General features: G+C 45.7%; 1 protein-coding gene across 1 annotated transcript in view; it reads left to right on the forward strand.

Annotated features, from left to right (window-relative positions):
- DNAJC11 (DnaJ heat shock protein family (Hsp40) member C11) overlaps positions 1–16,749 on the forward strand; it is a 298,464-nt gene that overhangs the window by 103,705 nt on the left and 178,010 nt on the right. The window contains exon 3 of the mRNA XM_063943394.1: positions 12,828–12,901. Coding sequence (XP_063799464.1) covers positions 12,828–12,901 — 74 coding nt within the window. The remainder of the gene's footprint in view (positions 1–12,827; positions 12,902–16,749) is intronic.

Below are 16,749 nucleotides of genomic sequence, written 5' to 3' on the forward strand. Positions count from 1 at the left end.
CTGCAGAGAGCTCTCCAGAGTTTTCTGTTGAAAAAGAATTTTGTTAGGTTTTTTATTTTCAGGGAGTCCTGTTGGCAACAGGCTCCCTGCATCGTGGGACTGAGGGGAGAGAAGCAGGGCTGGCTTAACGGTTGGGCTCTGCTTCTAAGGCTACTGGACACCATTAGCTCCAGAGGGAGTCGGAACACAGGTCTCACCTGGGGTTCGTCCCGGACCCGCGCCGCCGTCCTCCTCACAGATGCCGAAGATAGAAGCCGGGTGAGTATGAGAAGGCAGAAGACATCATAGGCGGCAGAAGACATCAGATCTTCATGAGGTAAGGCACGCAGCGGTAAGCTGCGCGCCATTGCTCCCATTCTCACACACACACACACACACACACACACACACACACACACACACACACACACACACAGAGCAGCACTGAAGGGTGCAGGGCACAGGGGGGGGCGCCCTGGGCAGCAATAAACCTCACATTTGGGCACTGACAAGGTAGATGAGGCTGCTGGGCAGTAATTCTACGATCCCCCGCCATTTTCTATAAAAAAATCACCGGGACCGAAGCCCGCCGTCGGGTGGGCGGAGCTTGATCCCCAGCACTAACCAGCGCCATTTTCTACACAGAAGCTGCATGAGGAAAACGCTGGCTCCCTGGTCTCTCCCCTGCTGAACATTCAGGCTGGAAAAAAGAGGAGGGAGGCATTTTGAGCGCAGTGAGTGGGAATCTGGTCATTTTATATATAAAAGCGCTATCTGGTCATATTTTTCCAGTGTTATTAAGCGCTGGGTGTGTGCTGGCATACTCTCTCTCTGTCTCTCCTAAGGGCCTGGTTGGGGTTTTGTCCCCTTATAGGTTAATCCCTGTGTGTGTGGGGTGTCGGTACGTGGTGTCGACATGTCTGAAGCGGAAGGCTTTTCCAAGGAGGAGGTGGAGCAAATGAGTGGTGTGTCCCCGTCGGTTGTGCCGACTCAGGAATGGATGGACATGTGGCATATGTTGAATGCAAGTGTGGCATCCTTACATAAGAGGCTTGATAAGGCTGAATTAGGGGGGACATCAGGGGGTCAATCCTCGGATTGAACCGACTCTCAGGGCCCGTCGGGGTCTCAAAAGCGTCCCTTAACACAAGACACTACTACCGACACGGACTCTGATTCCAGTGTCGACTATGACGAAGTGAAATTGCACCCTAGGGTGACTAAAACCATTCAGTGTATGATTGTGGCAATAAGGGATGTGTTGCATATTGCGGATGAACCCTCGGCCCCCGACACAAGGGTGCACATGTTTAAGGGAAAGAAACAGATTATAAATTTTCCCACATCTCATGAACTAAATGATTTCTTTGAAAAAGCTTGGGATACTCCGGAAAAGAGACCGCAGATACCCAAAAGAATTTATATGGCATACCCCTTCCCTAAACATGACAGGGAGCGTTGGGAATCACCTCCCACTGTGGACAAGGCCCTGACGCGCTTGTCCAAGAAAGTGGCGCTACCGTCTCCTGACACAGCTGCCCTTAGGGACCCTGCAGATTGCAGGCAAGAGACTACCTTAAAGTGATTTTATTCTCATACTGGAGCAGTCCTTAGACCGACAATTGCGTCGGCATGGGTGTGTAGCGCGATTTCAGCTTGGACAGATGAGCTGACAGCTGATTTTGATAAGATGGATAAGGATACTATATTCTTAACTCTAGCCAATATTAAAGACGCAGTCTTATTTATGAGGGATGCTCAAAGGGACATTGGTTTGCTGGCTTCTAGGGCCAATGCCATGTCTATCTCTGCGAGAAGATCCTTATGGACTCGCCAATGGACGGGTGATGCAGATTCCAAAAAACATATTGAAGTTCTACCCTATAAGGGAGATGTATTGTTTGGGGATGGGCTGACGGACCTGGTTTCCACAGCTACAGCAGGTAAATCAAATTTTTTACCATATATTCCCCAACAGCAAAAGAAAACACCACCCTATCAGATGCAGTCCTTTCGGTCGCACAACCCCAGAAGAGGTCGGGGATCCTCCTTCCTCGCCAGAGGTAAGGGCAGAGGCAAAAGAGCACCTGCTTCAGCAGGTGCCCAGGAACAAAAGTCCTCCCCGGCTACTCCAAAGCCCACAGCATGACGCTGGGGCTCCCCTGAGGGAGTCCGCACCGGTGGGGGCACGTCTTCGACTTTTCAGCCAGGCCTGGGTCAGCTCAGGCCTGAATCCTTGGGTGTTGGAAATAGTTTCCCAGGGTTACCAACTGGAATTCAAGGAGGTGCCCCCGCGCCGATTTTTCAAATCGGCCCTACCAGCTTCCACATCATAACGGGATGTAGTCTTAGCTGCAATTCAAACGTTGTGGCTACAGCAAGTAATAATCAGGGTTCCCCTGAACCAGCAGGGAAGAGGTTACTACTCAACCCTATTTGTGGTCCCGAAACCGGACGGTTCGGTCAGACCTATTTTGAATCTGAAATCCCTAAACCTGTACATAAAAAGATTCAAATTCAAAATTTGATAATAGCCAATATGGAGGAGGGGGAGTTTATGGTGTCTCTGGACATAAAGGATGCGTACCTTCTTGTCCCCATATATTCCCCCCATCAGGAATACCTGAGATTCGCTGTACAGGATTGTCATTACCAATTTCAGACGTTGCCGTTTGGGCTTTCCGCGGCCCCGAGGATTTTCACCAAGATAATGGCGGAAATGATGGTGGTCCTGCGCAAGCATGGAGTCACAATTATCCCATACTTGGACGATCTCCTAATAAAAGCAAGATCCAGAGAGAAATTGCTGAGCAGTGTGGCGCTCTCTCTGAGAGTGCTCCAGCAACACGATTGGATTGTAAATCTACCAAAGTCACAGTTGATTCCGACAACTCGACTAACGTTCCTAGGTATGATACTGGATACGGAACAAATGAAGGTCTTTCTCCCACTGGAGAAAGCCCAGGACATCCAGAACATGGTCAGAGACCTGCTAAAAACGAAAAGGGTGTCAGTTCACCAATGCACTCGAGTTCTGGGAAAACTGGTGGCGGCCTACGAGGCCATTCCCTTCGGAAGGTTCCATGCAAGGACTTTTCAATGGGACCTTCTGGACACGTGGTCCGGGTCCCATCTGCACTTACATCGGAAAATAACTCTGTCCCCAGGGGCCAGGGTGTCTCTCCTGTGGTGGTTGCAAAGTACTCACCTGCTGGAGGGTCACAGGTTCGCAATTCAGGATTGGATCTTGGTTACCATGGACGCGAGCCTCCGAGGATGGGGAGCAGTCACACAAGGAAGAAATTTTCAGGGACTTTGGTCAGACCAGGAGTCCTTTCTACACATCAATGTGTTGGAACTCAGGGCCATTTACAACGGCCTTCGACAAGCGGAGAGTCTTCTTCAAAACCTACCGCTTCTGATTCAATCTGACAATGTCACAGCAGTGGCTCATGTGAACTGCCAAGGCGGGACAAGAAGCAGAGTCGCGATTGCGGAAGCCACCAGGATTCTTTGCTGGGCGGAAAATCACGTGAGCGCTCTGTCGGCTGTCTTCATTCCGGGAGTGGACAACTGGGAAGCAGACTTCCTCAGCAGACATGATCTCCATCCAGGAGAGTGGGGACTTCATCAAGAAGTCTTTGCGGAACTCCTCAAATAGACATGATGGCGTCATGCCTCAACAAGAAGCTTCGGAGGTATTGTGCCAGGTCTCGGGACCCTCAGGCAGTAGCAGTAGACGCTCTGGTAACACCGTGGGTGTTCAAATCTGTCTACGTGTTTCCTCCTCTTCCTCTTAGACTATTGCTCGCTGGATCTGTAATACGATTCAGCAGGCTCATTCTACGGCTGGATTGCCGATACCAAATTCGGTTAAGGCCCATTCCACTAGGAAGGTGGGTTCTTCTTGGGCGGCTGCCCGAGGCGTCTCGGCATTACAGCTTTGCCGAGCGGCGACTTGGTCGGGGTCAAACACTTTTGCTAAATTCTACAAGTTTGATACCCTGGCTGATGAGGACCTAGCGTTTGCTCAGTCGGTGCTGCAGAGTCATACGCACTCTCCCGCCCGATTGGATGCTTTGGTATAAACCCCATGGTCCTTACGGAGTCCCCAGCATCCTCTAGGACGTAAGAGAAAATAAGATTTTAAACCTACCGGTAAATCTATTTCTCCTAGTCCGTAGAGGATGCTGGGCGCCCGTCCCAGTGCGGAAACTCTGCAAGACTTGTATATAGTTGTTGCTTACATAAGGGTTCTGTTACAGTTGGAATCGGTCTTGGACATACGGTTAACTGGTTATGTATGATCCAGGTTACATGGTATGATTGGTGTGGGCTGGTATGAATCTTGCCCTTGGATTTCTAAATCCTGCCTTGTATTGTCCATCTCCTCTGGGCACAGTTCTCTAACTGAGGTCTGGAGGAGGGGCATAGAGGGAGGAGCCAGTGCACACCCATAGTAAAAGTTCTTTTTAGGTGCCCTATCTCCTGCGGAGCCCGTCTATACCCCATGGTCCTTACGGAGTCCCCAGCATCCTCTACGGACTAGGAGAAATAGATTTACCGGTAGGTTAAAAATCTTATTTTTTGCATGCTCGCCTTCGGCTCGATGTCAGCTCTTTGACGTACCTAACAAATTTTTTGTGCTCTTTGGGACAGATGTATTAACCTGGAGAAGCCATAAGGAAGTGATAAACCAGTGATAAACCATATGTAAATTAACAGTTAGGAGCTGATTGGCTGGTGCATTATCACTTTGCACTTAACACTGCTTTATCACTGGTTTATCACTTCCTTATGCCTTCTACAGGTTAATACATCTACCCCTTTGTCTCTGACTGGTTGGCCACCCCTGCCCTAGAGGGAAACATTAAATTGATACACTAACAATGCAGTGTAAAAAAGGTTTATACAGACAGTAGTAGAGTAAAAATCAAACCATGAAATACTTAGATAACAAAGTTGTCAATTGTAATGAAAGACCCCGTGCCCTGGGAAGGGCAGACAGAAAGGATCAGAGTCGCTGGCTGAGTGGAAGTGCACTGGAAACAGGGATAGTTAAGGGTGAGAACAAGAGATTGGAGGGGCCTGCACTTGGGAGCTTACAGTCACATTGCTCTGGCCAGGTTCTGAGATGAGCAGTCATTATACATTAGCAGTGTTTGTGCACACACTTCCCAGTTTACCAGTGGCACCGCAAACAGTTTGGGTCATTGTGTGACCCTGCTATATCCGATCAGATCCATTCCAGCCAGATAAATTGTGTGATATAGTGTGGTCATCACTCTGCAGTCTCATATGGTACAAGGATTGGTCAGTTTTAGGCAAATGAAACAACTAGTCGCACAGTATTTTTAAGTATTAGTCATGGAAACCCCTGTGAAGAGTTCCTTTATAACCACCCTTCTTTTAAGCTTATTCAGGTTTTTTAGCAAACCAAAAAAAGCACACTAATGGACAAAAACATGTTGCACTGCAGGTGGGGCAGATGTAACATGTGCAGAGAGATTTAGATTTGGGTGGGTTATATTTATATCTGTGCATGGTAAATACTGGCTGCTTTATTTCTCATACGTCCTAGAGGATGCTGGGGACTCTGTAAGGACCATGGGGTAGAGACGGGATCCACAGGAGACATGGGCACACTATAAGACTTTGAGTGGGTGTGTACTGGCTCCTCCCTCTATGCCCCTCCTCCAGACCTCAGTTAGATTCTGTGCCCAGGAGTGACTGGACACACACTAGGGGAGCTCTACTGAGTTTCTCTAAAAGACTTTATGTTAGGTTTTTTATTTTCAGGGAGACCTGCTGGCTACAGGCTCCCGGCATCGAGGGACTGAGGGGAGAGAAGTCAGACCTACTTCTTCTTAGTTAAGGGCTCAGCTTCTTAGGCTACTGGACACCATTAGCTCCAGAGGGTTCGATCACTTGGTTCGCCTAGCTGCTTGTTCCCAGAGCCGCGCCGTCACCCCCCTCACAGAGCCAGAAGAAAGAAGCCGGGTGAGTATTGGAAGAAAAGAAGACTTCAGTGACGGCAGAAGACTTCAGTAACGGAGGTAACCGCAGCGGTAGCGCTGCGCTCCATGCTCCCACACACCAACGGCACTCACAGGGTGCAGGGCGCTGGGGGGAGCGCTCTGGGCAGCAAGTTACTGAGGGCTAAAATCGCCGGCAAGAGGGACATACTAGATGCTTGGGCACCGCGTACGATACCCCCGCCAGTGTAACGCAGCGGCCGTGTCGCGCGCCATTGCTCCCACACACCAACGGCTTACGAGGGTGCAGGGCGCAGAGGGGGGTGCCCTGGGCAGCGAGATATATTTATATACAGGGTAGGTGCTGTATATGGACCCCCCCAGCTCAACATATATATATATATATATATATATATATATATACTGCATAAAAAAATAGAGGGAACACTAAAATAACGCATCCTAGATCTGAATGAAAGAAATATTCTTATTAAATACTTTGTTCTTTACATAGTTGAATGTGCTGGCAACAAAATCACACAAAAATTATCAATGGAAATAAAATTTATTAACCCATGGAGGTCTGGATTTGGAGTCACCCTCAATATTAAAGTGGAAAAACACACTACAGGCTGATCCAACTTTGATGTAATGTCCTTAAAACAAGTCAAAATGAGGCTCAGTAGTGTGTGTGGCCTCCACGTGCCTGTATGACCTCCCTACAACGCCTGGGCATGCTCCTGATGAGGTGGCGGATGGTCTCCTGAGGGATCTCCTCCCAGACCTGGACTAAAGCATCCACCAACTCCTGGACAGTCTGTGGTGCAACGTGGCTTTGGTGGATGGAGCGAGACATGATGTCCCAGATGTGCTCAATTGGATTCAGGTCTGGGGAACGGGCAGGCCAGTCCATAGCATCAATGCCTTCGTCTTGCAGGAACTGCTGACACACTTCCGCCACATGAGGTCCAGCATTGTCTTGCATTAGGAGGAACCCAGGGCCAACCGCACCAGCATATGGTCTCACAAGGGTCTGAGGATCTCATCTCGGTACCTAATGGCAGTCAGGCTACCTCTGGCGAGCACATGGAGGGCTGTGCGGCCCCCCAAAGAAATGCCACCCCACACCAATACTGATCCACTGCCAAACCGGTTATGCTGGAGGATGTTGCAGGCAGCAGAACGTTCTCCTTGGCGTCTCCAGACTCTGTCACGTCTGTCACGTGCTCAGTGAGAACCTGCTTTCATCTGTGAAGAGCACAGGGCGCCAGTGGCGAATTTGCCAATCTTGGTGTTCTCTGGCAAATGCCAAACGTCCTGCACGGTGTTGGGCTGTAAGCACAACCCCCACCTGTGGACGTTGAGCCCTCATACCACCCTCATGGAGTTTGTTTCTGATCGTTTGAGTAGACACATGCACATTTGTGGCTTGCTGGAGGTCATTTTGCAGGGCTCAGGCAGTGTTCCTCTTGTTCCTCCTTGCCCAAAGGCGGAGGTAGCGGTCCTGCTGCTGGGTTGTTGCCCTCCTACGGCCTCCTCCACATCTCCTTATGTACTGGCCTGTCTCCTGGTAGCACCTCCATGCTCTGGACACTACGCTGACAGACACAGCAAACCTTCTTGCCACAGCTCGCATTGATGTGCCATCCTGGATGAGCTGCACTACCTGAGCCACTTGTGTGGGTTGTAGGGAGGTCATACAGGCACGTGGAGGCCACACACACTACTGAGCCTCATTTTGACTTGTTTTAAGGACATTACATCAAAGTTGAATCAGCCTGTAGTGTGTTTTTCCACTTTAATATTGAGGGTGACTCCAAATCCAGACCTCCATGGGTTAATAAATTTGATTTCCATTGATAATTTTTGTGATTTTGTTGTCAGCACATTCAACTATGTAAAGAACAAAGTATTTAATAAGAATATTTCATTCATTCAGATCTAGGATGTATTATTTTAGTGTTCCCTTTATTTTTTTGAGCAGTATATATATATATATATATATATATATATATATATATATATACACATGTGTGTGTGTGTGTGTATATATATATATATATATATATATATATATATTAGAGAATCAAAAAATGGTCAGTGCGCTACTTCCCCTTTATCCACCATCAAAATATATATTAAAAAAGTATTTCCTGTAGTCTGTCTGTTATAGCACCCGAATCCCACAGGAGAACCTATGAATGGCAGCTCCGTCCTTCGAATGTCCACTAGGTGATAGTGGAAGAAATCTAGAAAAGGAAAATGAAGAACAAGCGCCTGATGGTGCAGTAATTTTAGATTTTGATTTCTGTCACGACAACACTCATATAGGTATTAAGCGTACCAGATGAGGAAATTTTAGCATGCACATCAAAAACTGTAGTCTTCTGTCTATTGCTCACAGCCTGGGGAGTCGGAAAACTTCCAAGATGACGACACGTCACGGGGAGTCTTTAGTCATCCAAAGCTCAGAGTGTAATAGAGTCGGCTCACAGCACAGGAGTTCTAAACATAAGCAAAAAATGCGCCTCTCATAGTGCAATATTGTTGTTGCAATACCGGACCATAAACCAATTTTATAGGTAATGAGTGTACCAGAAAGTAGAAGTATAACAGCACGTCACAGGTGGTCTTTATCCTCCAAAACTCAATATGCGATTGGATTTTTGCACAGGGGAGCCCAACATGTGCAAAAATCCAATCGCATATTGAGTTTTGGAGGATAAAGACCACCTGTGACGTGCTGTTATACTTCTACTTTCTGGTACACTCATTACCTATAAAATTGGTTTATGGTCCGGTATTGCAACAACAATATTGCACTATGAGAGGCGCATTTTTTGCTTATGTTTAGAACTCCTGTGCTGTGAGCTGACTCTATTACACTCTGAGCTTTGGATGACTAAAGACTCCCCGTGACGTGTCGTCATCTTGGAAGTTTTCCGACTCCCCAGGCTGTGAGCAATAGACAGAAGACTACAGTTTTTGATGTGCATGCTAAAATTTCCTCATCTGGTACGCTTAATACCTATATGAGTGTTGTCGTGACAGAAATCAAAATCTAAAATTACTGCACCATCAGGCGCTTGTTCTTCATTTTCCTTTTCTATATATATATATTTATTTTAGCGGGGCTTAAGCGTGCCGGGAAGGGGCGGAGCTTAGCCCTCACAACAGATTCAGTGCCATTTTCCTCCATGTCCCCGCCAAGGCTATGTATACAGTACAAACGAGGGGGGGCACAGTATTTTAGTGCTATTTGGAGAGAAATATAGCACTGTTTTCAATAATGGGCGTATAATCATTGTTGTGGTGCATGTATCTCTGTGTTTTTCCTGTCAGATTACCCACTATAGTTTTTAGTCGACATATGAATATGCTTTATTTTTACACTGAAGTTTAGATTTCAGTTTGAACACACCGCGCCGAAATGTAACTCTCTCTGCACATGTTACATCTGCCCCACCTTTAGTTCAACATGGTTTTGCCCAATTAGTGTGCTTTTTTTGATTTGCTAACAAACCTGAATAAGGCCCAAACACTGTATTTCCTCATATTAGCCATAGTTATGCCATCTTCACTGCATGTTCATACCAAACCCATCTCTAGACATATCTGATAAACTTCATTACATCTGTATCCACCTAGGCTGGGAACTCATCTTATGCCGTAGGTCACATTTCAGTTTACCCTTAATCTGTTGCTCCATTATATCGTGTCTTTGTAGAATAATAATCTACTTTTATACCAGTTATTAAAATTATAATTGATGATAACACACAGTGGGACTGGATGATAAAATAGGAATGGATCTGTGGTGTCTTTCCCCCGAATTTACTCACACTCCCCACCGATAGTGTCCCAGTTCCTGGGTCTCATCTAGATCTCTAAAGTGAATCCAGCTACAAGGAGCGATTTTGCGCCTTCACAAAACCATGTTGCATATTGGGAGTATTATGATTACATTTTATTTAAAGGGCGCCACAAGTGTTTTGCAGCGCCGTACATACGGCACACATTAGAACAATACAGGGTACACAGAACGTAACATTACAGTAACAGAAAAACTAAAACAGAGCACAGGTAACATTTAGCACCACGGTTCTCAGTACACACTACAGCCAAGATTAAAGACTGCAAAGGAGCAGTCATCATACTACTGGGGCAGGAAGAGATCAACAGTAATGAGTGAGAGGCGATGCAGGAATAGACATTCGCTACGTAGGCTGTAATTGAAGTGTGAGAGAAGAGGACCCTGAACCAAGGAGCTCAATCTAGGGACTAGAAATGTAATATAGATATTGAGATGGCTGGGGAAGGGGGGTGGGTGGGCGAGTCCAGGCTTATCCTTAAAAGGATGCTGTTAAGATGCCTGTATAATGTAAAAATATTGCTCTCTCATAAGTATTTTTCCTTCATCCAAAAGCATCGCATCATGGTTTGTCCAGGTGGAAATTCACTGCCTGTAGCGGGATAACTCCTAATTCTAAATGTATTTTATTCATACAGCATAGACAGTTGGTTGACGCACAAGGTCATAAGCCATTGCCCTGCATAAATCGCCACAATCCTTGTGGTCAGGCGGGCCACAACTGCCTATAGGGCAACACTGCTGTAGCTTTGTGTGACCCGTTATCTGAAGATTGCAAAATGTAGTGTTTACGGGTTTTTTTTCTCGCATTTATTTATGACCAAACGAGAATAGTTATAATGTATAATAATCCACAAGTCGCACATTCTCAGCAATTCTCTCTCATTTTTCTTTTTCTGCTCTTAAGTGCGGTTTCTTCTGTAATTATGAAAACTGAGGAATTTTAAATTAAAGTTCTACCGTCTTCGCTGGGCACGTTGCGCCTGTGTCATTATAAACGCAGCGTGTGAACTTTTTAAAGTCATTTTGATGAGATCCGTTCTGTGCGTCTTTGCAAGAAAGACAATAAAAAATGGATTTCGACATCACTCTGTGAGACAGATACTATTTATGTTTGTCTAGGCTAGGAGGCATAATTGAGCAAATTAGTTTCTTATAGTTGCAATTAAAACCAACTTGATTACACTACTCTAATCCAAGAGCTTTTTGCATTATGATAGGAAGAGATAAAAGTCATTGGATCAATGACAAAACCTTAAGTGATGTGTTAACAGCTAAGATTTAACCCCAAAAGTCCGACATGCGGAGTCTGGATTCATTATGCTCGGCTCCTGCAAGACCGGTCACCTGTAATTCATACATTGGTGTGTTTGGACATTCTCTTGTAATGAGGCCGGGAAAAAGGCTTATGTTGCAGCCTGAAGTTCCCGCACGATAGAAGTGTGTCAGGAGCCTGTTTACCGCCTTGCTTTGAGATGTGTTTTTAATGGCTGGCCCAACAGCTTGGAATGAGGCAGATGATAAATTAATGTAAAGACAATACAGTCTTATCAGAAGTAATGTACCCATCCCTGGTAGATACACACAAAAAAAAATCAATTTGTAGAGTGGTTTTGATCTAAGGCGTTCCGCTGATTATACCGCTGCTATCTTTGATTGTTCCTTTTCTTGCTTTTCACCACATACTCTTTTGCATTTGGGCAGATGTTAAGGAGAGACATCAGCGACTAAAGGGAGAAGTCTTTTAAGAAACTTTAGGGGACAGATCTGGAAATTGGTGCAAAGCAAAGTGTGTTCTTTCCCGTAGGGTCCGATGTTGCATGGTTTCATTTTGTAAGCATTCGGTGACTCACCGGGACTACAACAAAACTTACTTATATTATATTTTGGATCCACTTTTTTTTTCTTCAGATTTTTCCTTTTTTAAAGTGTGTTATTATATCACAAATGTAACAAATATAGCTTTAGTAAAGAGACGCTAGCAAGTAACATTATTCCATTAAATATAAATCCACTTGTTTCACCTTAAAACTGGCAATTGATGCATTTTGTCTAGAAAATCCCTCTAAAATAGTTGTCCCCCTTCAGATGGCTTTTAATTATGGTCTCTTACATGCTCTTCTGCAGTGTTTACTATATTCATTACATTTCTGGCACGGTCTGTACTTTTCAGTCATGTTTTTACATCATGAGCCAATCTGTCTGTCTGTGTTGTCCTGGTCTATCCCCTGCTGTAGTCTCTGCACAGTTATACCCGGAGTCATCGTTATAAAAGAACTGATTTTATATATATATATATATATATATATATATATATATATATAATATGTGTGAAGAGCACATGCTGAAAAAGGTTTATTTGTAAAATCTGTATGAAATAATGTGCCTGTTAGTAAGTGGAAGTCATTTGAAGATGGACAACCTCTTTTAAAGTGTTTGTTGTATACCGATTACTGGTAATATTTGTCCTTCCTTTTGGACATTAAGACTCTCCATGAAATAGTGCAGTTGTCAAAAGTACCATTTGGCAGCACATTATTTGTGAGTATTTTACTTGCAGCAGTCCTCTGCAAGTGTATCAGATTTAGGAAACTGGGCTAAAGCCCTTGTAACTTATGCTGGCCACAGGCTGCACCGTATAGGGCCTGTCGGCAACTGCCGTCTGTAGTTGCCCACTATCTGTGCAAAAACCACATAACTACATTTGACCCTAAACACTAAGTAAACATCTAATCCTCACCACAGGGAGAGTCTCTAAGATTACATTTTATATGAAGACTTTAATTCTGACCAATAGAGAGTTGAAATACTGCTGCCGGTGGGACCAACTTTTACAGCTGATTCCACTCCTAAGAGCTAATGATAAGTAACATGCACATAACTGGATGACCCCAAACAGCATGTAACACTGCATCCCGTATAATACGTGTGCAGGGATACTGGGCAGTGGAGTATGTTGTATTTATATTTTATTAACACTATGTATGTTTTCTACATTCCAGTGCTTAGTGATCCACAGTCGAGAGCCATCTATGACATATACGGAAAGAAAGGACTGGATATGGAAGGATGGGAGGTAAGACTTATTGTTTAGAATGGTTTGGTAACAGCCTTATATTGAGGCTGATTCTGAAGTGGGTGAAAAACAAAACAGAGCAAGTCACCGTGCACCTTGGCAAAACCATGTGGCAAATGTAAAATGTACACACAGATTTATATATGGGAGGGGCGTATCCATACTGCAGCGTAATAATAAAGCTTTCCAGCATTTGTGAGCTACATGCAAAAGCAGGCAGTATTTACCCTGCATGTAAAAAATACTGAATGTATTTGCACTCCTTTTATTGCAGCATGGTTTATTCTGGTGTACAGTTACTTGTTTATTTTTTGCTTTGCTAACAACTTTTTATTTTTATTTTTTGCTGCGCAGATGCTGAAACTGCTGTCAGCTGTACAGTAATACGATGCAGTACTGCTTACAGCCTGTGGTGGCGCTGCATGCACTGCCATATGTGGTGGGTAGTTCCTGCAGCCTGTTATGTCAGGGCAGAGTGTGACAGCTGGTGGTATATTAGTGTGTACATACTATTAAAATGCAATAATTACTATTTTAATTGATGACCTGTCAGATTAATACAATGACCTGGACCTACAGATCCTATTAATTAGCATTTATTACAAAATAGTTAGGGCATAGTGAAATGCTACTTTTATTGCACATACTCTTGTTGCCTCCTCCCTAGACTGCCATGAACACGTTGTATAACAGGTAGATCTGCTGCTATTATTATAAAGTTGTTGTGTAATACCGGTGCTTAATAATGTGTATTAGAGTCCGTAATTGCCGTTCTGGCGTGTCCATAACTACAAAGAGTCCTGGCTAGAGGCTCATTATTTTCCTATAAAGTGCCAGCTTGTTAGGATTGTGTTAATGATATGAAGTTTTCATTCTCTTTTCAAAGGGGAAAGTTAGAGTTCTACAGAGATTACAAAGTTAGTTAGGATATAAATGTTTGGAACGTCTATATAACAGTACTTTTTGTGCTGAGACCTTAATAAACTGCTGATTGCATAAACCTTGAATCACAGTAATGGGGGGTGGGGTTACAGTAATTTACTTCCAGGTGGATACTGCCATTTAAGCCTATCAGATGCTCCTCTTTATACAAATTTTCCTGAAACAATCTAACAGTTCATCAAATGGTATTCCCATTTCATCCCGACACAACCTGGTGTGTAAATGCTTTACGCCGGCAGGCAGTGCGAGTTCTTGATGCACCAGTGATGTTATTTTGTACGGATGCATCTCCGGCGTATCATTGCCCGTACAGCTCTTCTTCCAAAAAGGTCTTAGTTTTTCTGCTGGTGCTATTGCTAGAATCAGGATAATCACAATTTTTATCCTTGAGGGTGTCAGGGTCTAGTTGGTTCTGTGCTGGGGAACAGAGTAGACAACCATCCTGCACCAGGGAAGCTCTTCATGTTAGAGGTGCAGCGGCCATGAACATCTTCCCTAGCGCCGGTGGAAGTGACAGATCCGCAGTCCTGCTGAGGGATCACTCACTCCCAGACCCTGATGGTGACCATGCGTCCCGGGGGATCTTTAATACGAGCCAGTTCAAGAACCCTTTTCCAGATTCCATTATTTCTCTGACGTCCTAGTGGATGCTGGGAACTCCGTAAGGACCATGGGGAATAGCGGGCTCCGCATGAGACTGGGCACTCTAAAAGAAAGATTAGGTACTATCTGGTGTGCACTGGCTCCTCCCTCTATGCCCCTCCTCCAGACCTCAGTTAGAATCTGTGCCCGGCCCGAGCTGGTTGCACACTAGGGGCTCTCCTGAGCTCCTAGTAAAGAAAGTATTTTTTAGGTTTTTTATTTTCAGTGAGATCTGCTGGCAACAGACTCACTGCTACGAGGGACTAAGGGGAGAAGAAGCGAACCTACCTGCTTGCAGCTAGCTTGGGCTTCTTAGGCTACTGGACACCATTAGCTCCAGAGGGATCGAACACAGGCCCAGCATCGGTCGTCTGGTCCCGGAGCCGCGCCGCCGTCCCCCTTACAGAGCCAGAAGCAAGAAGAACGTCCTGGAAATCGGCGGCTGAAGACTTCGGTCTTCATTAAGGTAGCGCACAGCACTGCAGCTGTGCGCCATTGCTCCCTATGCACACCACATACTCCGGTCACCAATGGGGGGTGGGCGCCCTGGGCTGCAATTAGAGTACCTTAACTTTGGCAAACAACACATAATATGGCCTAATAAGCTATATATGTGTAAAAATCCCCTGCCATAATACAATTATAAGAGCGGGAGAAGTCCGCCGAAAAAGGGGCGGGGCTATCTCCCTCAGCACACTGGCGCCATTTTCTCTTCACAGTGCAGCTGGAAGACAGCTCCCCAGGCTCTCCCCTGCAGTTTCCAGGCTCAAAGGGTTAAAAAGAGAGGGGGGGGGGGCACTAAATTTAGGCGCAAACTGTATATAAAAAAGCAGCTATAGGGATAAATCACTTTCTATTAGTGTAAATCCCTGATTAAATAGCACTGTGGTGTGTGCTGGCATACTCTCTCTCTGTCTCCCCAAAGGACTTTGTGGGGTCCTGTCCTCAGTCAGAGCATTCCCTGTGTGTGTGCGGTGTGTCGGTACGGCTGTGTCGACTTGTTTGATGAGGAGGCTTATGTGGAGGCGGAGCAGGTGCCGATAAATGTGATGTCACCCCCTGCGGGGCCGACACCAGAGTGGGTGGATATGTGGAAGGTATTAACCGACAGTGTCAACTCCTTACATAAAAGGCTGGATGACGTAACAGCCATGGGACAGCCGGCTTCTCAGCCCGCGCCTGCCCAGGCGTCTCAAAGGCCATCAGGGGCTCAAAAACGCCCGCTACCTCAGATGGCAGACACAGATGTCGACACGGAGTCTGACTCCAGTGTCGACGAGGTTGAGACATATACAAAATCAACTAGGGGCATCCGTTGCATGATTTCGGCAATAAAAAATGTGTTCCACATTTCTGACATTAACCCAAGTTCCACTAAAAAGGGGTTTTATGTTTGGGGAGAAAAAGCAGTCAGTGTTTGTTTCCCCATCAGATGAATTGAATGAAGTGTGTGAAGAAGCGTGGGTTTCCCCCGATAAGAAACTGGTAATTTCTAAAAAGTTACTGATGGCGTACCCTTTCCCGCCAGCGGATAGGTCACGTTGGGAGATATCCCCTAGGGTGGATAAGGCGCGCACACGTTTGTCAAAAAAGGTGGCACTGCCATTTCCAGATACGGCCACCTTGAAGGAGCCTGCTGATAGAAAGCAGGAGGAAATCCTGAAGTCTGTATATACACACTCAGGTACTATACTGTGACCTGCAATTGCCTCAGCATGGATGTGTAGTGCTGCTGCAGCGTGGTCTGATACCCTGTCAGATAATAGTGTTACCCTCGACAGGGATACTATTTTGCTAACCATAGAGCATATTAAAGACGTCGTATTATATATGAGGGATGCACAGAGGGATATTTGCCGGCTGGCATCCAGAATTAATGCAATGTCCATTTCTGCCAGGAGGGTATTATGGACCCGGCAGTGGACAGGTGATGCTGATTCTAAAAGGCACATGGAGATTCTGCCTTATAAGGATGAGGAATTGTTTGGGGATGGTCTCTCGGACCTCGTATCCACAGCAACAGCTGGGAAGTAAATTTTTTTACCTCCGGTTCAATCACAGCCTAAGAAAGCACCGTATTATCAGGTACAGTCCTTTTGGCCTCAGAAAAGCAAGCGGGTCAAAGGCGCTTCCTTTCTGCCAGAGGCAAGGGAAGAAGGAAAAAGGCTGCACCAGACAGCCAGTTCCCAGGATCAAAAATCTTCCCCCGCTTCCTCTAAGTCCACCGCATGACGCTGGGGCTCCACAGGCTGAGCCAGGTGCGG

This window comes from Pseudophryne corroboree, chromosome 10 (assembly GCF_028390025.1).
Source record: "Pseudophryne corroboree isolate aPseCor3 chromosome 10, aPseCor3.hap2, whole genome shotgun sequence".
Lineage (NCBI taxonomy): Eukaryota > Metazoa > Chordata > Amphibia > Anura > Myobatrachidae > Pseudophryne > Pseudophryne corroboree.